The sequence below is a fragment of the Scleropages formosus genome, chromosome 2 (assembly GCF_900964775.1).
Source record: "Scleropages formosus chromosome 2, fSclFor1.1, whole genome shotgun sequence".
NCBI classification, from domain to species: domain Eukaryota; kingdom Metazoa; phylum Chordata; class Actinopteri; order Osteoglossiformes; family Osteoglossidae; genus Scleropages; species Scleropages formosus.
Genome location: NC_041807.1, coordinates 8,977,036 through 9,000,434, shown reverse-complemented (window position 1 = coordinate 9,000,434; position 23,399 = coordinate 8,977,036). Strand labels below are relative to the sequence as shown.

General features: G+C 47.9%; 1 protein-coding gene across 1 annotated transcript in view; it reads left to right on the top strand.

Annotated features, from left to right (window-relative positions):
• The first annotated feature begins 1,323 nt into the window (after nt 1-1,323).
• LOC108939317 (ras-related protein R-Ras2) overlaps nt 1,324-23,399 on the top strand; it is a 34,038-nt gene continuing 11,962 nt past the window's right edge. Inside the window, exon 1 of the mRNA XM_029249932.1 lies at nt 1,324-1,687. Coding sequence (XP_029105765.1) covers nt 1,586-1,687 — 102 coding nt within the window. The 5' untranslated portion in view covers nt 1,324-1,585. The remainder of the gene's footprint in view (nt 1,688-23,399) is intronic.

The following is a 23,399-nucleotide window of genomic DNA, read 5'->3' as shown; positions in this document are numbered from 1 at the left end:
ACATTTGCTGCGTCTCAGCAGAAGAAGTGGTATGATGGTATGTGTGAGGTTGATACCCCCATCGCTGTGACAGCAACAGACAGCACTTCCTCCCATCTACAGAGCTTTACACTAGCGTACGGTGCAATCTGGGTGTGCGCTGGTGTTTGTTTTTATTCACTTCTTCTAAATGGCCCACTGTGGATGATACTTCCTCAGTGAAACGGCGGGCGGTCTTGAATTTGTGAAAATAGAAATAGAAATGTGCCTCCAGAACTGAATGTAACGGCAATTGATTTTTATTTTTTGTTCTGTCTTGGAGGGGTATATGCAGGCCTGCGTTAGATTATTCAGTGTTGTGTTCCCGAAACACTGCGCTCCTGCATAAGTTCAGCGGAATGCTGCCGAAGCAAATTTCTTTATTACTCATTAGTTAGTTTTTTTTTTTTTTTTTTTTCTCTAGTCCTTTTCTGCCTCTTATACATGTCTTTCAACAAGGCACTAAACCTGCTGGGGAATCCAGAATGCAGAACACATGTACATCTCTGATGTGTGTGCACTGTTTGACACGGCCCGACACAGGATGACTGAGATACCCTCTCTGGCTGACCAATTAATTCTTCACAAGCAGTCACTTTATTTCAGTTTAAGGAATGCAGAATGACACTATTGTAAAACATATATCTATATTTCTAAATACCCATGAGCACTAAATCTAGATTAAGAACTATTTTGGTAATGTGTAAATTACTGATTACATTTAATACATAACATCTACATGTAAATTGTTAGGTTAATTGTATTGTATACAGTACGGGATGAAAAAATCTATCAATGATATTTAGTAATAATTACAAATAAATAATGTATTTTCAAGTTTATACGCAAAGGAGATCATACTGTTACAAGTCCCAAAAATGTATTTGATCTAAATTTATACTTAAGAGCTAAATAAAAATGTACCCATTCATCTATCCAATTTCAATACCGCTTGTCCTGAGCAGGGTCGCGCTGGTCCGGAGCCTATTCCAGCAGAAGCAGCGGGCACGAGGCTGGGGGAACAAAAAAATGTATAGACACAAACACATCAAATAATAAAACAAGCAATATAAAAATGTCGAAGAGAGGCGATGGCGTCTGCGAAGTCTGTTTAAAACGGTACAAAAAACAATATACTGTATAACAAAATGCAAGCAGATACATAAAGTGTGTCGAGAGGGAAATCAAATGAATGAAAGTTGTGCGGCTCATTTGCATGCTCATGTATATTCACGTTTGCTCATGAATATTCACGAGGCGTTCAGACCGGGGGCGGGGCCTCCGCCGACGGCCATTTGTATCGAGCGGGTCTTCGACTGTGACTGCGCTGCGCTGCGCTGCGCTCGGGTTCCAAGCGGCGGACAGCGGACGGGAGGTGCTCGCGACGCGCTCTCGCCCCACGTTGGACTGTTTTATCGGGTTTTCTCGCACTTTGCCGCTGCTTTCTTCAGACAGGAAGCCGCTGCGGTGAGAAGGGGGTCTGCGCGCCCCTCTAGTGTTGTTCTTATATAAAGGCGGCGGCGGCGGCGGCAGCAGCAGCGGCGGGTGCGGCGGAGGCGCGTCCCCGATGGCAGGCTGGAAGGACGGCGCGGTGCAGGAGAAGTACCGGCTCGTGGTGGTGGGGGGCGGCGGAGTGGGCAAGTCGGCCCTGACCATCCAGTTCATACAGGTCAGTAAACACACGGCCTGGGTGGGTGGTGGTGCGCGGGTACGATGGGGGGGTGCGGATGGTGGTGGATGGGGGGAGTCTAGCGGGTCGAGGGGTCCGGGGTTGGGGTTCTGGATCCCTGTTGCTGGGAGGAGGAGGAGGGTGGCGGGGTCTCCACTCGGAGGGGGAAGGGTGGTCCACGCCTGCGGTCCAGCGAAGGTTTATTTAAAACAGCTGCAGGATGAAAGTTTCCGCTGGAGGAACAGAGAAAAGAGAGAGTCACAACATTGTAACAGAGTTTCAATCGTGTGGAAACAGTCTCTCTCGCTCTCTCTCTCTCTCTCTCTCTCTCTCTCTCTCTCACACACACACATCTTCACACACAGAGTGACACGTGTGTTTGTCTGGGGGGAAAAAAAAACAAGCCCGATCTGGATGAGGGGGAGCTTCATCGCTGTCACCCCCCCCCATCCTCATCCCGTGAGATCAGAGCTGATGCTACACAATCGGATCGCTGCTTCGCGAGATAAACATATAGATGATTTGCATATTAATGGAAGAACTGATCGGATGTGCTACGTGTGTATTATCAGTAATTTTTCTGTTGTGAGAAGCTTTATGATGCATGTGGCCGAGTGGTGCTGGGTGGTCTCCTGTGGTTCAGTATGGGGTGGGGTCTGTGCCTGAAGGTTTTCCTCCTCTTAACACCTTAACAAGCTCTTTAAAAAGAGAAGCTGCCCTCCTCACTCTTACCAGTACCCCTCTTGTTACCGTGCTAATGAAAACCAGGGTGACGGATGTATTTGTGTGTAAGAAAAAAGTTTGGACTCGCAGCTGGGGCACGGATTCTAAAATATAGTCCGTTTTAAGGAGAACATGCAGATTAAATCATAATAATTTGTGCTGGATGTTGTATAAACTAAATAGCCAATTAGATGGAGCGCCACACCCACGAGAACATAGCGATCTACAGGCCGACAAGGGCTCCGTCACTCCGTGCCAGGAATATGTTGAGACGTTGACTATTTCCATACGAGGTGCGTGTTGTAAGAGACAAAAATAAATAATTAGCGGAAATAGCAGAAGAAAAAGGGACGGACGCTATGGAGCCGAGACTTGGTGCTTTGTGCTCCTGCGTGCCGTCCTGCTACCCTGATCATCCTTTACTATGTCAACTGTAGTATTTCACTGTGGTCCACTTGACCGCGGGGGGGGACTGGGGGACTGTTAGTGCTGTGCCAGACGGATTCCCAGTCCTCCTGTCCAGAGCAGCTGTACTTGAGGAACAGCTGCCGGGAAGTTGGTCCATGCAGTTGTCACGGGTGCGGGGTGCCGCAGCGGACAGGGCCGTGGGGCCTTCTCGCTGATCACTCTCTCTGACCAGTGCTGCTTCCTTTCACGTTGGGCAAACAAAAGCAACGCTTTTCTCTCATCGTCTGCTGTAGGAGTTTAGTATGGCCAAGGATTCCCATCCTGCACTGTAAATCCCATCCTGGTAAAGGTCTGGTGGACAGGAGAGGTGTACCCGTTTACTCATATTGTCCCAAAGATGCCCACGATTGTCATAACCATGTTAATCATAGTGAAAAAGTCACTGGATTGTTAATAAATTTGTGGTAGATTAGAAAATAGTTTGGTTAAAGACAGTGGGGCACCATCCTTGCTGAGATGCTCTTCACTAATGTGTTTAATTAAAACCTGTTAAGTGTACACCATGGGCATTGCGAAGCTGCAGTGCATTCTGGGAAGAATCTAGCTGCACCGTTCACTGCCATCGGTCACAGTTGCTGTGAATGACGCTCAAAGGCATCCTTCAGAAAGTTTACAGCACTGCTGTTGTTCACGCTCATATTTGTCCGACATCATGGCAATGCCTTATTTTTTTTATATTAACATGAGTTAACAACTCAAAACATGGAAAGCGCAAATATGCATAAATCATTGGTATTTTACCCATCCTAAGGAAACACTCTCGTAGTTAATGTAGGAGTGGTGCCTCGCAGTTCCTGCGCTGTAGGTTCGGATGTGGCCTTGAATTCAGCTCAGTCTCTGTGGAGTTTGCATGGGTTTCTTCGGAGTGCTCTGGTTTCCACACAGTCCAGAAACATGTTTCAGGTGGCTCTACATTGCTTTAACTGTGTGTGTGTGTTACCTTGTGTAGTTGGGTAGATAATTGTAAGTAAGTTGTACTGAGTGCTTTAAGTCACTCTGGTTATCCAGAGTGCCAACTAAATAATAACTGGAGTGCGGAGAGGTGCATCTATTGGATGGTAAGGAAGGAAAGGGTGTTGAATGCGTTGTGCTCTTGTCATCCGTGTCAAAGCTGGGTGGAGACATGACGTTGACGTGAACAATGGAGACGCAGCAGTGTGTTGCGAACATGCTGATTGTGTGAATTGTCAGAAGTTGGGGGGGGGGGATGTCGCAAACTTTGGAAAAATACCCCTACACACACCCCACACACACACACACACACACACACACACACACACACATTGTCTGAAACCGTTTGTCCCGAGTGGGGTCGCAGCGAACCGAAGCCTAACCCGGCAACACAGGGCGCAAGGCCAGAGGGGGAGGGGACACACCCAGGACGGGACGCCTGTCCGTCGCAAGGCACCCCAAGCGGGACTCGAACCCCACACCCACCGGAGAGCAGGACCCGGTCAAACCCACCGCGCCCCTGGAAAAATGCAATCCGCCCAAATTTATGAGCTGCAGATGATCTATATTGCAGCTAAAAGTATGGATTATGTACGTACTGTAGCAGCACTCGCTGTATTTATTGGCATTTTGCTGATTTATTCGACTAATTACTTTGGCAGACCAACAATAACGAAAGGCTGAAGTAGAAGCGCACAAGACAGTCCCTTTTGTTCAGTCGTCTTTTTAACTGAGCCAGGAAAAAAAATCCTCTAGTGACAGTCATTCTTTTTTTTTTTTTTTTTTTTGTTTAAAAACTCAAGTTAACTTGTCTTTTTTTTTGTTTTCTGGAAAAAAGAGTGCATTATTGACTGTATATGAGGAATCGATCGAGATAAAAACATACTGATTGCCATATTGATGATTATTGGACTGCGTATGCCTCGTACACAAGCGAAGTATAATGTCCAGTAGGGCTCAAAGATATCCCGCTCTTTCTCTCCTTTGTTGGAACAAGTTTTTCTGAGACTGGTTATTAAAGACCGTCCTGTTTCAGAGGCTCTCTGTGTGTTTGGGTGGAGAGGGCGCTTGGTCATGTGGAACTGTGGCCAACTATGAGGAAAGGGTCACTCTGGGTCACCTGTGTTCTCACCTGGCCTGCGGTCGGAGCGGACCCCCCGGGGATCTGGCCAGCAGGAGACATCTGAGGGTTTCTACCGCGGTGGACGGAAGCCTCGGGGGTCTGGAGCCGAACGCAGTCGATTCAGGCTTTTTGGTGGGATTTGATCCCACCTTAAAGGGGCGCGTGACGCACGCCGCGGAGCGCTGCGCTTTCTCGAAGCCCAAAGTCACGGACTTCGTCGTGAGGTGTGAGGAGTCCCCCACCCATACCCGCTTCTCCCATTTCCCGTTGGATGCCGTCCAGCGTATACGTGCGCGTTGCTATTCTTACCGCGGCTAAATGGTGCCGCCTCTTTACAATGGCTCTCGCTGTAGAGGAAAATGCCTGGAGGCAGGACTTTCATCGTTATTTATTATTTTTTTGCTGCTTAGTCACCGCTTTCATCCAGAGCGGTGAACATCCCCCTGTTCTCAGCTGGGGACTTTTACTAGAGCTGTTCAGGTGAAATACTTTTGTTCAAGGCAGCGTTGTGGTGCAGGAACCCAGACTCTTCAGGTTAACCCTGCTTGTTCTTAGCAACTACGCCCCCGCCCCCTCCCCCCAAGCTGTTTTAAATATATAGGGTGTTTAGAGGAATAATAGCAACATCTTATTTCGGGTGAACAGAATGTCCCAGCTCACCGTAAGAGATTCACTGGCCACCCCGCGGGGTTCGAGTGGTGGTGCTCGTACCCGGGCTTCGTTGAGCCGATGACGCAAAATCCAGACGTTGGCACCACTTCCGGTTCTGGATGAGGAAGTGGCCGTAAGGTTCTGCTCGCTCCCAAAAATCTTCCTTTGCGAGCGTCGCAAGCCTCTCCTTAACTCGGACGGGGAGCTTGTGGCGCGTGCCTTTTGGACGTCGCCGTACGCGGTGAGGAAGATCTAGGTTCGTAGGAGAATTCCACGTGCTACCTGTACGGCTCAGGTGGCCGACAGCGGTACCCGAGGCCTCGCTTGCGTCCAAGAAGATTGCGTTGTATGCCTGCTCAGCTGGTAGTGCCGGTGCCCCGGAATACCTAGGCTGCAGGTTCAGGTGTGGGTTTGAACCTCTGTCTGTGTGGAGATCTCATGTTCTCCACATGTTCATGCTGCTTACTTCCAGGTGCTCTCATTTCCACCCACTGTGCAAAGGTGTGTTTCATGCGAGCTGTTGACTTGCAGTTGCTCTTGGAGAGAAAGTGCATGTCTGTGATTGTGTGTTTCGTAGCCCTGCTGTATAAATGTGTTGCTGACCATAGGGAGTTTAGTGTATTTACCAGAGTAAGTCACTTTGAGGAAAGGTGTCGGGTTAAGAGCAGCTAATAGCAGCAATAGTGGGTAGGGAAGGTCCTCCCTCTGCCGTGCAATGGTCCAGCCGTGTGGCGTTGGGGAGGTGCGGTGGATCGCAGCCCAGAGCTACGAGAGCAGGCTGCGCTGTGAGATCCAGGACCGGAAGCAGTTCCACGGAAAGCAGATCGATACCTGTCCGAGGGAGCGAAGTGCTTACGGGAGGGTTTTGCGCTGAATCCCTGCAACTCCGCTGCCTCTTTACCCTTCGAAATGTTTTCTTTTTTTTTTTTTTTCTTAAACTTTTTATTTCAGCTGTCCATGTTATGGGTAGGAGAGTCCCAGTGCAGACATCCCGGAAGTGTCTCCGAGCCATCTCAACCCTTTCCCACTGAGAAGGGTCTCCTGAGGGGACGCCCCCCTCCACCTCCTCCCCCTCCTTCCCTCCCCTCTTGCCCCCCCCCCCTCCCTCCAGAGGGACTGGTTATGATTACTGAGATGTGAGGTCATCCTCGAAGCATGTGGCCCTGAGAGGCAAATTGAATATATATAGATTGGGCGTGAGGGAGCGAGTGCGGTGGAAGGTGGCAGCATCGTGCGGCCCGGGCCTGAACCGCGACGCCGCTCCGGGGACCTTAGGAAGGTGGTGGGACGGAGCCGGGGCGGAGCCGGGGCGCTGTGCTCTCGCCGGTAACTCTGTGCCGCTCCACAAATCGTAAGGAGCCTCTGTGTCACTTTGCTTTCCCTTGTTTTCCCTTTGCTGGTGCGGCAGGTGGGGTATAGTGGGTAGAGCCATTAACTGAAGGACCCAGGTTCAAATCCCAGCTCGCGCTGTAGTGCCCTTGATCAAGGTACTTACCCTGTATTTATATAGTAAAAACAACACGCTCGACTCGCCGCACAATACCGCAGATTGAGTTCCGGCGATGAAGCGCTGCCTGAATCGCGCTCTTTGTCCGAAATAAAGACGGCGCTCTCAGGCCCGCGCTCGATTTGCACAAATCGTGGACGTGTTTCACCCGGATGCCTTTATCAGCGTGCGAAGCGTATTAAATTACGAAAGGCATGCATACAGCGTACGGAACTCGGTATATGCTCTAGGCACCATATACTATGTATGTATTGACATAATATTCCTGTACTGTAAATATGACCCAGCTGAATAAATGCTCACTGTAATTATTTTTGTGTGCAAAGCTGACATTGTTGGGTGCTTTGGGGAGAAATTGCTAAATGATTTTTTAAATAATGAGAATAATGAGGATAATGCCTCTGTCCCTGCTCTGAGGAATCTACAGGGCAGAGCTGCTGATTTCTTTTTGACTTATCAGCGATTCTGTGTAATTCATATGAGCACTGTGTTACTTTAAACATATTTTCCATCCAGCGTTCCTCTGGACCCTTAGAGTGGTGTTTAATTTTAAAGATGCAGCCTTTCATCCTGCGTGACTAAGAGGAAAATACGCGAAGGGTTTTTGAAGACAATGTCACTGGCTGGGTTTGCTGTGCGTGTGGGGCGGAGGACGAGGGGGAACTGTTGTGCTCGGTGTTGTTTGGCAGGTGGGGGGGGGGTGCGGGGCAGCTCCTGTGGGGTCTCATGCTGCCGGTACACTGACAGATGGTCCTGGTGGACTCCTCTGAAGTACCAGCATGGTGGTGCTCTGGGACTTGCTCCTTTACAGCCGTCAGACAGTCTACTGTGCTCTTTCTTTTTTTCCTCCCCCTCTAAAATCCTTAGCGTTCGAACCAAAGACCGTTCAGGGTTCTTTCGCTGTAAAGAGCAGCCGCTCCCTTCTCGCCGTTGCGCTCGTTTACTTGTCACCGCGGTCCAATGTTGGGTTGTGCCGTATGAGCCCGGTCGCACGAAGGCGGCTTCGAGGGAATTCATCTTTGTCAGTGCAACCAGGTAGCTCCGTCTTTAATTAATATGGGCTTCGCAAATCGTACCTGAGGTCAGGTGACGGGCTGAAGCGGCTCCGATGGAGGTCCGGGCTAATTAACCCCTGTAAGGGATACGCCACCTGAAGGCCGAGCGTAAAGGCAATATGAATTAGTTATGAAGGCATCGATGCTGCCGCATCCTCAGGTCATTGATTGAAGAAACAGCCTTTTGGAACGGTCTCGGTCAATCACATTTTACAGTTACATTTACATTTATTCACTTAGCAGACGCTTTTGTCCAAAGCGACGTACATCTCAGCAAAAGTACAATTTATGCATTACATTGAGAGAAGGAGACATAGCTGCAGACATGAAAGTCTCAAGCAAACCTAGTTTGTTCCCTACCACTTGCTGCACCGAGGTTCATCATTCAAGTAGGTGCATAAGACGCAGACAAATCCCGATACCCACACCACACACACATTATAAGATACACAGATGAGCAGAACAATACCAGAGTAATGGCTGAATAAAGGTTGTATCTGGGGATGCTTCTGGAGTTACGATGCGTGAACAGTTACACCATAGACAATCTGAAGAGATCTTGGGCAAAGTGGATCTGGAAAAAGTGGGTTTTCAGACCCTTCTTGAAAACAGACAGAGTTTCCGCAGTTCTGAGTGACAGGGGAAGGTCATTCCACCACAAGGGATCCAGAACCGAGAACCTCCGAGCTTTGCCTTTTGTGCGCAGGACCACCAAGCGAGCAGAAGTAGACGAGCAAAGGGGCCTGGTTGGGGTGTACCGGTTGATCAAGTCCTGTAAATAGCCGGGAGCAGTTCTATTGATGCAATTGTACACAGTAACCAGGGTTTTGAATTTGATTCAGGCAGCTATAGAAAGCCAGTGCAGAGAGATGAGTAGAGGAGATACACGGGAGCGCTTTGGCGAATCAAACACAACTCGTGCAGCAGCATTCTGTAGAAGCTGCAGAGGTTTGATGGCATTAGCAGGAAGGCCACAGAGAAGAGAGTTGCAGTAGTCCAGACGGGAAGTCGCCAAGGCCTGGACAAATAGTTGGGCGGAGTCAGTAGTGAGATAGGGACGAATCCTACAAATATTATGCAGGATGTATCTGCAGGACCGGGTTATGGCTTCAATATCTTGAGAGAATGACAGACTCGCATCAGTCGTTACTCCCAGACTCTTAGCAAAGGAGCTAGGTGAAATGAGTGAGTTGTCCAGTTTGATCGAGAGGTCGTGACAGGAGGACGGGCCAGCTGGGAGGTAAAGAATCAGTGCTGTAATTTGTTTGTTTATTCATGTAATCTGATTTTCCCCCCCCCCCAAGGTGATTTGCAATGTTAGGTTTGTAGACTAAGCTACTTATACTGATTTACCCATTTATGCAGCTGGGTAGTTTTTACTGTTTCAGTTCAAGGTTAGTGCCCTGATCAAGGTTACTATGGTAGGAGGTGGCAATTGAACCCAGACTGATCCGTTGGAAGGGGATGCCCCTAACTATTATGATTGGATCTTATTTCCCTTAGAGTCAGAATGCAGAGTTTGTGATGAGTAATTTCCTTAAATTTAATGACGTGTAAGACCGATTTGTTAAAAGCGGAGGCATGGGAAACTGCCCACTGTATCACTGCGGCTGCCTTGAGACACTCTGATCCAGAACCTTGCTGCATCCCAGCCCCAACATTCTCCTGGTGTGCAGTGTTAGATTTGGAGGCCCCTGGCCAGTGGTGTCAGTCGCCCCCAGGTGGTCTGTGTGTCCGTCTCGGTAAGATTCGGTACCGCTCCGGGGTCTCTCAGCTGCCATCTGCATTCCAGGGTGTGGTGGGCAAGGTTAGTCTACCGGGTCACTTGATCACTCGGATCATCCCACAGTGGCCGTGGGAAATTAATGTTAATGTGACCATAACTACTTCGGTATGCACCAGCCTGAGTTAATTTTATTTAACAGGATCACAGTGTAATGTATTGATTATTTCTCATCACTCTGCACAGTGTGTGTGTGTGTGTGTGTGTGTGTGTGTGTGTGTGTGTGTGTGTGTGTGTGTGTGTGTGTGTGTGTGTGTCACTGTCAGATTGCTTCACATCACTGTTCCTGAAGCCTAGGAAGTGATGGAGAGAAAATAACAGGCACCAGGGGCTCTGGAGGGGGAGGGCAGATAGGGCATGTTATGTGGAGGGGGGGGTCTTGGGGACTTCCTTCGTCAAAGGACGCGGCTTTGGGTTTCGACTACGCCGGCCTTCCAGGATCCCACATCTCACCGCCTCCAGCAGTGCTTTCGCGGACTTTCAGCTCATGCTGTTCTCCAGATCGACTGTGCTAAGCACCTTACGGTTATTTGCCCATTTATACAGCTGGGTAAATTCTAATTTATTTATTTTCTGGATCAATTCAGGGTAAGTACCTTGCTCAAGGGTAGGAGGTGGGATTTGAACCTGACTACTTTGAGTCCAAAGGCAGTGGACTACCTAATACATATTTAGACATAATATATCACTGGGCTGCTTAACCTGTTGAAGTTCACAGAATGACCCACCGGACCACAAATGCATACCAGAACATTTCATACTACACACATTTTATTGCCCCCCCCAAGCGGTTAAAATCATGCGGGAGTGAAAACGGCATGAAGAAAGAAAAGGTATATTGACTTCATTTTTGGGGGCACGGTGGGTTTGGCCTGCGCCTGCTCTCCGGTGGGTCTGGGGTTCGAGTCCCGCTCGGGGTGCCTTGCGATGGACTGGACTGGCATCCCGTCCTGGGTGTGTCCCCTCCCCCTCCATCCGGGTTAGGCTGCGGCTCCCCGTGACTCTCCTTGGGACAAGTGGTTTCAGACTCTGTGTGTGTGTGTGTGTGTGTGTGTGTGTGTGTGTGTGTGTGTGTGTGTGTGTGTGTGTATATATATGTGAGATTTTTTTTCTACTAAGCATTCAGATTTGGCCAGAAAATGTGTTTTGATTCAGGAAATTCCTTGTTTAATAGATGAAGATGTTTATTTAATGGATTTTTTTCAAAAAATAGCTTCAGAATAATTTTTCCCCGGGGCCGCAGACCACCTGCTTTAACTCGCCAACAGTTAATTTCTCCGCCGCTTTACCTGCACCGTATCTCTTGTTTTCGTGAGGCGTCAAAGACGGCGCCTCACCGCCGAGACTCGAAGCATCCTGTGCGCGTCCGCGTGTGTGCGCACACGCAAGATCTGCAGGAAGAAATGGCACCTTTGCAGTTCTTAGTCGTGTTTTTTTTGTTTTTTCTTTCACTTTTAACTGCCTTGTGTTAAATGAAAACAAGATCCAACTGCCGCAATAAAGACAGTTCAAACCGATAACAAACAGAAACCAACAAAAAAGGAAAACAATTATTACTGGCAGGAAGAGGGGGGGAATAACACCCGGCTCTCGCTTTGGTGAACTCAAACGAGCGTCTGATGATTACCGTACATGTCTCGCAAACCCTGGTTTTGATTCTCGACTTCTATTTACGGGCCTCTCCCTGTCTCCAGTGCCTATAGATGATCGATTATTCGTTTGGTCGGCGTTTTTCCTCCAAAGAAACTTAATGTTGAGCTACGTAGTCCTTTACGCAGTTATACAGCTTAGTGATTTTTACTCGAAAAAGGAAAGATGCACTCGATTTGTAACGAAATATAGGATAAAGCGCTCGTAACCCCCTCTGCTGTATGCATGACGGGTGCGGTGATGGGAGGGCACGCTCAAGATCAGCGAAAGATGTTTTTATTTTTCGGGACGGGCGCGTTTCTTCAGTTGGGTTGGGTTGGGGGGGGTGGTACTGTTGCCTCTTTGACTTGATTCCAGGAGGGGCCAATTAACGAGGTCCCAGCCTCTAGCCTCTGGCTCTGAGTCTAGGCAGCCCATAAACGCTTAGCAGATGTGAAATCCTCTCACCCTTGCCCCCCCCCCTCCATCTCTTCTCCTTCAGTGTCAGGTTCTGCACGCCCATGAACTGGGGGGGGTTCCCCGATTCCCCCTGGATGAGCCCCCCCGCAACAATGAACATCCATGGGGCACAAATGACCCCTGAGAGCCACTCCCTCAGCCTTGACCCAGTTTACCCCAAGCGCTCAACTGCCGTGGGGGGGACGTACTGTACGTTTCTCAGGTATTCATTGCTACATACATCGCTCATGTTTTTAGCTGCTCATCATATTTAGCGGTCAATACTTGAGAATCAGCTGCGTGGCAGAGTAGTACTCGGTAGTAAACTATGGGAGGATGCAGCTGGGAGGATGCTAGGGGACAGCTGATAGCGTAGTGGTTAGAGCAACTGCCTTTGGACCCAAAGGTTGTAGGTTCGAGCCTCACCTCTGGCTGTAGTACCCTTGAGCAAGGTACTTACCTTGAATTGGTCTAGTAAAATTACCTAGCTATATAAATGGGTAAATAATAGTAACCTCAACACTGTAAGTTGCTTTGGAGAAAAGCGTCAGCTAAATGAATAAATGTAAATGCAGCATGGTGTTTTGGATACCTTAGCGTATAGGACTTATCTTCATTCTTACCAAGGAGTTGGAGGGGGGGTCTGACATTTATTATGGGGGCTTGTAACTGACTCGCTCCCTGTGAAGCAGAAATATTTACAGTATTAATAGTATTATTTTTATCAAGTTATTTATCTGGCACCTTTGTCCAAAACAAATTATAATGGTTTTGTACATTGTTACTTACAGTGATTTACTTGTTTATACGACTGGGTAATTTTTATGGCGTTAAGTCCAGGGCAGTTGCTCTAAGCACACAATTTCGCGTTAAAACACTGTCCCACAAGAATAGTCATACTGTTTTTGTCTGTTAATCACACACGCCTGCATACACACAGTTACCTCGTGGTTCATAAAACCATTTTGAGAGAGCATGGTTTTGCTTGTGGTGATGTGACTTAGACAGGGCCCACGAAAGCCCTGGTCGCTATTTCCAGCGACGTTGTTTTTATTTGAGTCTTTGGCGTTGATTCATTGAGCACAATCGTTGAGGTGCCGGGTTGAACGTGTCTCGCCGAACCGTACGACCACAGCCTAGGGTCACCTAAATAAAGAAAGTGGCATTCTGTTTTGCGGGACGTGTCTGTGCGGGGTGGCCGAGAGCCCAGGTGCCAGTGCGCGGTCCTCTGTCAGGGATGCACTTTACTGGCATTCTGCGCTGTGGCTAACAGGGTTTGTTGGTATTTCTGAAAGGGGAGGCGGGTGCTTAGCGCAATCGCCCCCGCACCCTGGTGTCTTTCTGGAAAGCCCACCTCTCTCTGTGATTGAGGGGAAAAATAGATGACATTAATGATTTCCCATCACTTGAATGTCTGCACACTGCACTTTGTGTGTGGGTTTTTTTTTCATGGCCCCCCTTGTAAACTCTGTGATCATTGTGGCTGTGTATATATGATGAAGTAAACATTTGAATGATTGACTCTTTACTCTGCTCTCCGCATTCATGTCATGAGCAGGTGTGTGTTTGACTCCCGCCCTTGTTATGAATGAGCAGTTGATGCAGATATCAGTACACTAGCTATTAACTGTGTTATTGTTCATCATTATTATTCTTTAAGGCTTTTGTCAAAGCAATTGACAGTTTGGATTATTATAGATTACAGTGTGTGTGTATTTTAGGGATTAGTTTAAGAATCCTGGATGTTTTTGAAAATAATTGTAGCTACGTGAATCAATAATAATAATAATAATATACGGCAGTTATTTGATGCCTTTCTCCAAAAACAGTTTACAATGATATACCCATTTATATAGCTAGGTAATTTTACTCCATCAATTCAGGGTTTGTACCTTGATTAGGAGTACTACAGCAACAGTGGTAGCTGGGATTTGAACCTAGGTCCTTCAAGTGTAAGGCTGCAGCTCTAACTACTACAGTCCCTGCCACTTTCAAAAGAATTGGATCAAAAATAATTTGCAAGCTTGTCAAACTTGGAAATCAAACTGTAAAACCATTGCTAAATGAAACAGGTTTATATTCGTTGCGGGGGAGAGCGCGGTGGCGCAGCGGATTTGACCGGCTCCTGCTCTCCGGTGGGTCTGGGGTTCGAGTCCCGCTTGGGGTGCCCTCCGACGGCCCGGCGTCCCGTCCTGGGTGCGCGTGCGTCCGCCCCCCTCCGGCCTTATGCCCTGTGTTGCCGGGTTAGGCTCCAGCTCCCCGCGACCCCGTATTGGGCAAGTGGTTTCAGACTCTGTGTGGATGGTTGTGTGGTAGTGCCCTTCTGCTTCTGGGGTCTAGGTGCTCTTGGCACGTGCACACGGGCTGCTGGTGTGATGAGCCTTTAAAGCAGGGGTCTCCAACCTTTTTGTGAGTGAGGGCTCCCTGAAGGGATAAAATAGTCTAGAGGGCTACTTGTTTGATATGCTCAAAAAATATATAATTTGTTATAATAAATATAAACACAATGGTGCTTTTTAAACTTTCAATTAACAACATTATCATGTCAAAATAAAATATCTTGATATCCAATCCTGGCATAAAAAATATTAATGATTTCTCACAAGTTGTCTTAATATTTTTTTATGAAACAATGAATTCTGGAAAATATTCCAATAAAATTTATTGAAATACGTACATTTTGTTTTTTTCTTTCACATTGCACTGAACACATTTCCCTACAGACTCATCACACTGGATGGAAAACCATTTGCGCGAACCTACGTCTTCCTTCACTTGCTTCGTTACGTTCGCTGACATAGCAGTGACTCGTCTTGCGATCGTGTTCGCCCCGAGTTGAAGAGACGTGATTTCATCTCCATTCTTGTGATCTTTAAACAGTGTGTTCGCTATCACAGTCAACATTGCTCGCTTGACAATTTCGCCATCCGAACGATTTTCTTTTTTTGTGTTTTGTCAAAAAATTAGCAACCCTAGCTTCGGTTGCAGCCTCAGCCTGTGTGTGACTTTTTAGCGGGTCTGGTAAAAAAAAAAAAAAAAAAGATAGCTGCCTGCTTAATGTTGCTAGTTTCACTCGTTAACTTTTTCTTTTCTAAGTGATGTACCTGGTGGATAACAAACAGCTATTGAAGGTCTTGAGGAATCATTTGTGGCGAAAATGTCTCTCCGCGTTGTGCTTCTTGGATACGCGATGCTAGCCTCAGATGAGGCGTGATTATACACTTTTTGTGACGAGAAATTTTGTCTCCCACTCCTCGTCAATGTCTTTGTTTTTTGCAGGATCTGGTGCACCATCGGCCATAACTAATCCTTTGTTGTGTTTTTTGTTATAGTTAATTTCACCTCGTTTATGCCGTCAGCTCGCGACCGCCTCAACTCACAGAAAGAGCAGCGCTAACGTACGTTAACATGCGTAAGCTTCTAAATATTGAAATTTTTTTTAAATGATGATTTTATTTTATGTTGTATATTAACGGAGCACTCTTTCATTTTTTGTAAGTATAATAAAAAAGCTAAAAACAATAATTAAAATTGAGCCTATTTAGAACGTGCTTGGCGGGCGACTCGCGGGCTGCGCGCGGCCTACCAGGTGTCCGCGGCCACCATGTTGGAGACCAGCGCTTTAAAGTGACCTGGGCGAAGGGGGGGGGGTGTTGGGGGTTGGTTCGGAGCGACGGGGCAGGGTCATGCAACCCACAGAGCCGTGACAGAACAGCTTGAACAACAAACAGAGCTTTTTAGCCAGCCGGTGTAGCCGCACGCCGGAGCCCATATGTTCCCAGCTTGTTGTGGTTTCATTATTATTTCCGCAACCTTCCTTTGTCCTTTATCAATGGCCCTATGCAGGCAGCTGATGAGATAAAGAAGTAGGGCTGTTCCCGCACACCTCCCCAGGCCTCCTTGGAACTGGGTGTCCTTGACATACTATTTGTAAGACACACTTTTATTTTATTTATTTATTTATTTATTTTTTTTTGGGTCATGCTCGCCTGCATCCGTTGAGGTCGGAATGGTGCACCCGAAAATGAGGAACCGTGGCACAGCAGGTAGCACACCTGCTATCGCAGCACCCTGGGTTGTAGGTTCAAATCCAGTTCGCTCTGCGTGCGGGTTCCGTTGGTTTTGTCCGAGCGCGCTGGTTTCCTCCTGCGGTGCAAAGCTCTTGTGTGTTGGTGAAGTGCTGATTCTGAATTGCACTTTGTGTGCGAGTGAGAGAGAGACACCGTGCCGTGCAATGTCTATCGGGGGTATCATCGCTAGAATAGATAGGCTCAGGACCACCGTAATGCAGACTTGGACAAAAGTGAGTGAGTAAGTGAGAAACCCTGGACTAGGGCCTTTCTCGCCTACTAATGTTACTATGGGTTCATGTAAAATAGAGTAAATATCAGAGGTTTCCGCGTGCAGCGGGGAACGTTCGTTGGGCGTGTGGGTTGTGCGATTGCTTTGAAACCGTAGCAGCCTGTAAGTAACGATAAAGTTCAGCCGCAGCATATTTTACTCGCGGAGATTATTCTCTAAAGTAAATCCCTGGTGATCTGGAATCATGGGGGGCGCATGTGACCACGCAGGTACCGCACGTGTGTGTGTGCGCGTGTGTGTGCGCGCGTGCAAACGTGCGTTTAGCACCTTTCTTTACGTGTCGCATCATGCCAGATTTTCCCCCCTCGCTGTTTTTGCCGCACGGTAAATGTCAAACTTTGTGGGAAGGTCTTTTTTGAAAGACCCTGATCTTGTGTGTGTGTGTGTGTGGTGCAATCCCACAGGGTCCACTTTGCTTCTTCCCCCCCATGTGCCAGCGGATCTGAACTACTTTTGCTTCCTTATACTTATCAGGCGTCGATGGACAGCCCTCGCTCTGGTCAATGTCACCTGATCGGGATGTAAGAGTCCCCGCGTTGCCTTTTATTTTTTTTTTTTTAAATGTTTGTTTTAGTATTGTATATTACTGTTATTAACAACAGTATGTCCGCATGCATAAAACAAGGGCAAGAGGTTTCAGTCTTTCGAAGGTCTGATCACATACTACTACCTCGGAGGACATTCTGAAATTTGAGTAAATTATGAAGCAGACGAAACGTTTATCTTCCTCTTTGCTCGCTGTTAAACGATACGAGTCGGGCTGTCGGACAGGAGCATGACGAATCCGCCGCTCCTGGGCGCTGCGCAGACGGGGAGGGGAACTCGGGGACCTCTGCTGCTCTTGTGCTAATCCCCACCCCCAGCGCAGATGCTTTTTTCACAATGACGGTGCTGCAGCCCCCATTTCTGTTTCAGAAAAAACAAGGCAGGGATGGAAATGAGTCAGAGTGCGATCTGCCCGCAGATCCAACCACCTGTTTACTCGAGCCTCAGAACTTCTTTGAATGCGGTGTCGTCTCACATCTACAAACACCGTCGGACTGCCCCGCTCGGCCTCCGTTCATTAACCCCGTGCGCTCCTCGGGCTTTAACCTCTCGCCACTATTCAGTCGTGCCTGTAGTTTTATTCTTATTTTAAAGTGGAAATGAGCCGTTACGGTCCGGAAGATTAGCACCGGACTTCTTGGATGGCACTTTGAGGGATAGGTCACGATGGAGAAGTTCTTGGAGGAGTACTGGCTCTGCAAATAGGGGTGTGTGAGCGGGGGCTCTCTCCCAGGGGGGCAGCTGCTCCGCTCAGGGGCCATCAGAGGGGCCGCACCTGTGGTTTGGGCTGGTGACGGGGGGCCACCCGGGGCGGCTGCTCGACAGGTGGGGAGCCGGGGTTGGACTGCGGCTTTGCCGCTGCCAGGTCCCTCAAGGGGGCGGGGGTCAGTGGCTTAGCCTGGGAACGGAGAACTGCACCCGAGGCTGATGAACTTTCCGCTTGAGGAAAAATCACAGCAGGGACTTCAGTGTTGCCCCCTTTGTGAGCACGGTGAGGAAACGCTGGCTCCGGTCCTGAAAAGGCATCGAGGGAGAGTTCAGCCTTCTCCGATCCTCGTTGTGGGAGGCGGGGTGCCGGTAACGGTGCCAGGGGCGGGTGCCTCGGCGGGCAGGAGCGCACGCGCCACCTGGATCGCTTCCAGCTAATGGAGGCGTGGACTCTACAGCAGAACTTTGCCAAATTCCTTGGAAGAATGATCTGCTGAGGTTGAATCATGGCTTAGTGGATTCCATCCACTCCGACGGGCTGAGCTCAGCAGCCGTTATGTCATTGCATATATATGTATCTGACATGTCACAGGCTTGGGGCGAATTGACGAGGCATTCGGATGTTCAGGCTATCGGGAATGTGTACGAGGGCGTAAAAATATTGTTCGCTAGGCTCTGCGAGGCAACTGCGATGTGATTCGATCCCGGCGGTACGAAATGACCGAAGCTCCGTGGCGCTGACTTTGAGTCCGACTGCTCGCGTGACATCCATGCGAGAAACTTCCTCCTCTGCGTTCCTTTTAAGACACTTAGTGTTCTTTGAACGAAAAGAGGATGTGCCATTTTTAATCAATAATTTAGCGGCAGGGGTGAGTGGAGCCTTCCCGTCATCCCGTGTTGTTTTTGTTGCTTTGATAATTTATCACTTCATCAGCATAAACTGCTATTATTGAAGTGTCTGTAACTTATTTAACTGTTTTCTCATGTCCCTGTTGTTTTAGTTGTACTTATTACTTAAATATACAAGAGTTATATAATTGATAATAATCTATATATAGTATGTGTGATGGGTTTTCATTCTAATTTCTCTCACACACACACTGTCTGAACCACTTGTCCCATACAGGGTCACGGGGAGCCAGATCCTAACCTGGCAACACAGGGCGTAAGGCTGGAGGGGGAGGGGACACACTCAGGACGGGACACCAGTCCGTCACAAGGCACCTCAAGTGGGACTCGAACCCCAGACCCACCAGAGAGCAGGACCCAGTCCAACCCACAGCACCACTGTGCCCCCTTCATTCTAATTTATGTTTAAAAATATACTGGTGTGTTAATGTTTCTTAGTGTTGATTACTGTTGCTTTGCAGGGGTTGGGTTTTATTGTGTGTGTGTGTGTGTGTGTGTGTGTGTGTGTGTAAAACCTGGTTGTCCACAGTCACTGTGTGTACCGTTGCATTTTCGTGTTTCCTTTCAGTTGCTGCTTTCTTGGCAAAACTTTGTATTGGCATGTCTTCTGTATCATATGTGAACGAATCACAATATTCACTAGGGCCTTTTCTTCTTTCGTTGACTATAGTGCAGCACTTGTGCCTCGCAGTAGCTAAGCCCAGTCTTTGGGTCTAAGTTTGAATCCCACTCAGGACGTCTGGAATTTTCACGTTTCCGTGTTGGTCCCATGTCCCCCATCCAAAGACACATGCAGAAGAAGGCGGTGATAAGCCACTTTTGTTCCCTCCGTTTTCATGAAAACCATGTGATTAGACTGTATAAGTTGAATTTCATTCTAAGGCTACTAGAGCTGATTATGTCTTGGACCGTAGAGTAAGCGGTGTCTTTTCAGGACAATGTAAATTCCTAGGCCCGGGCCCCATCCCTCACAGTGAAAACACACACGGGTGTGCAAGGCTCAGCCTGTGTTTACAGCTCGTTTGCACAAGGCCTTTTGAGGACAGGCCGTCGCGCTGGGGAGGCCGACGCACCCTGGCTCTGATTTACGAGCGGTCGGCCAAAGCGCCACTAGCGCCGCCGACGTGTGCCGTATGAGCGCTGGGCTAAAATGGTAAGTGCGCCGGTGCCCTGAACCAGTGCCAAGAAATAGCCTCGCTCCCTCTGGAAAAAAGCCCCCTCTGCATCCCTCCCCCCGCCTCGCTGACAGCTGTGAACGGCACCGTTCCCCTAATAAAGCCGAGCCGCGGCCGGTCGCGCGCTCTTTTCCGCCGGAGCGGTGTCGCCGGCAAACGTGCCAGTGTAGATGGGGGAACGTAGCGACCACCCGTTACGGAAACCCTTAAGATAAAAGCGCGGCCTGTCAGCAGAACCTCTGGGTTTCCATTTAGGCCGTGACCGACGCGATCCACATTCCTTTCCTTTAATGAGCACAGGACGCCAAGGACGGCGGCGCGTGACCTCGCAGAGCTTCCTGTACATTTGAGCATCACTTCCTGTAGTATCCAAACCGGCTGCCTTATGCCAGCCACGTTTGCCGTATCGGGGCCGCACGCAATTTTTACTTTAAGAATACACAAGCAAACATGACCTCCTGTGACTAGGATCCTTGTCTGTGTTCCTCTTCCTAGCTGTGAACAGGTGGCTGGTGTCCAGATAACACTTCTTATCTTTCAGATTCACTTTCTCTTACAAGCGGGTTAAAGGCATATCGCACATTGGCACTTTTACAAGTCTTTTTTTTTTTTTTTTCTTTTTTGTACATAATGTGCTTCCCCGAAAAGGGGTGGGTTTACTGCCCTTGTACGCCGCTGTGGTTTTTTCTGTGCGTTTGCGCCTGTTTATGTCTGTGTGGTATTGGAGGCCCCTGAAGTCCCTCTCTGTGGTGTCAGCGGATGCGTCGTGGTGGAAGAGGCTCAGCGTGCCAAGTGACTGGCCAGGTTGGCGAGGCGGTCCCGTTGAGGGCTGGACTCCAGATAATTTTTATATATAATTTATCACTTTAACAGTTATCTGAAGGTTTTCTCTAGTCAGTTTACAATGTTAAGTCTACACACTAAGCTGCTTACAATGATTTACCTATTTATACAGCAGGATATTTTTTTTTTTTTTTTTCCTGGATCTATTCAAGGTAAGTGCCTAGATCAGGGGTACTGATGCAGGAGCAGGGATTCAAGTCCACATCCTTTGATTACAAGGCAATAGCTCTAAGCACTATTCTATCTCTAGGCACATTCTAGAGTATTCTCTGACCTCCAGCCTTGTTCAGAAAGGTCTTCATCAGCAGCCAACGGTGGAACCACCGAGGTCTTTTAGTGGATTGATTGAGTAAAGTGTTATTTGGGAGGTGTGTTAGGTGTTTTCCTCATACTTCTTCCTCCCAACATGTTCTTCATTTTAGGTGGGGCTGTCTACACCTCGAGTTGAAGGGGTCGACGTTTTTCAGTTTCTTCGGTGCCACCAGTTTGCCGGGTAGTTCCCGGACTGCCCCATTCACGCCTGTGTTGTAAACACTCATACACTGACGAATTTGTAAATTTTTCACCTTTTCGAGCTATGTTATCCCCTTTTTTTTTCCCTCTCATGCAATGGATTGAAATACAAAATTTTACCTTTCCCCTGACACATGCCTTCCCTGCATTGACCAAAAAAAAATCTTTGAAATCCAAAAGCTTTTCTGAGGTCTTCACCACATAAAATGATTTTAACATCTGATCTATTAGCCATTTTCACCACACCGATCCCAGGTGTCATTTCAAACATCTTCAACCTTCTGTCCTCTGCAGGCCACGTAGACAGAATAAGCGATGAAGGTGCACAAATAGAAGCTTCTTCTCCATTCTCTTTGCGAGGCACAGAAAGCGGGTGGGTGCCTCTGAGAAAAATGGGGGGCCGAAGGTCAAACCCTCCAGCAGGTGGGTCTTTCATGGCAGGGCTTTGATGAGACCACCTGAGTGACTTCAAACTGGTCAGGGAGCTCTCACGCTCGCACACAGACAGACACAGGGTGGTCTTCAGTCAGATGTTTTGAAGCTTCCTCACCAGCCAATGCCCTTCTGAAGTTTTACTGTGTTCCAGATGAGCGTGAAACTTCAGTCTGATGTAATAAGCCAGTAAAGTCTAACTAGAGACTGCATCAACAGTGTCAGATGTAAAAAAAAAAAAAAATTAACCATCTCACAGTCCAATGTGCATTCCATAGCTAACCCAGCATCGAAACTGAGTTTGTAGACGGTACCCTGCAACTTGATAGACAGTCTTCTCATTGGCCTGCCTTTTGCTTCTTTACTGATGAACCTCAACCAGCAGCATTTTGTGCATCACTGAGTGTTGTAACCTACACCATACGCATCAGGAAGGTGCACCACAGACCTAAGCTTCATAATAATGATCGTGCTGATTCTCCTGTCTGTTGAGGCAGAGGGTTAATGAAGAGTCTACCCTTATTGAAAATGATATTCTTTGTACTTGGGTGATGAGTCTGTTCAGATGCAGTGAGGACATGGTGGCACAGTGGGTTTGTCCAGGTCCCGCTCTCTGGCGGGTCTGGGGTTTGAGTCCCTCTTGGGGTGCCTTGGGATGGACTGGCGTCCCATCCTGGGTGTGGCCCCTCCCCCTCCAGCCTTGTGCCCTGTGTTGCCGGGTTGGGCTGCAGTTTACGGACTACTCTCTCTTCTCGGGTGGTACGAATTTCCTACTAAAATCGGAAAGGATACAAACGGTTGCTATTGTACAGCACGGTTAAACTGAAAGCGTAAAAAACACTTTAATTCCATGAAAACAAAAAGGTATAGTCTTGCAGAGAATTAATGTTATACTGAAATCATTTCAAAATCATTTTTAAAAAAAAAAAAAAAATACCGTTTCTGTTACTATACATTTACTATATAGCAGCATGTATTAAAATTCTCCACTGGTGAAGGTCTTTACTTTTCGCTGCTATGAACTACATGAATGCTGCAGTTTTCTGTACATTTGCTTGCATAGCCTGAGTTTTGGCAGCAGTGGTTATCTAAACTCAAAAGGTGTTAGGGTTAGTGATATCTGATAAAGGAAGTTAAAAAGTTCCTCTCTGCACTGGTTTTATTTGCTCAGAAAGGGTGTATAATGGGCTATAAAAGGAACTTGGTGTTGTGATTAGAATGCCACCTAATATTTGATAGTTGGTCATCTTCTGCAGTAACTATCATTGTTCATTTTTATGAGTGAACTGCAAGACCAAGTGGTGCAGTGAAAAGCAAAGGTACATTTTCATTCCTTTTCTCTGTCTTGGTGTGGTTTTGGGAACTTGAGCTCAGGGAACCCTGTCAGGGGCTGTGCAGTGGAATGTGACTGCACGCTTGGCTGATGTGGGCAAAATAAAGGGCTCAAACAGGACCAGTCATAGGGGAGGCTGCTGTTCTAGACCCCACAGATGACCCCATTGCTCCATGCTCATAGCTTCCTGGATGAGCCTGCCAGTGGCTTCTTGGGATAAGGGCACTCCTGTGTCTAATTTCTAAGGAACTTACACAGCACTGTCATTGATCGGAGCAAAGACACCGCAGAGATTCCTGCTTGCAGTTGACATTAAACACAAAAAAATGAATCCTGGGGAGCCGTGAAAGCCAAATGGAATGAGGATCAATTGAAAACTACCTGAATGAGAACCGTGCACTCTTTGTCTTTGAGGAAGAGTATAATGCCTGTAGCCTAATGCACATGCTTCATTGTGGGTAACCTTTTTTTTTTCCCCTATGCATGTCAGTTGACATTGTGTGAAATGTAGATATATTTAGGGTGAATAAGCTTTTGAAAAA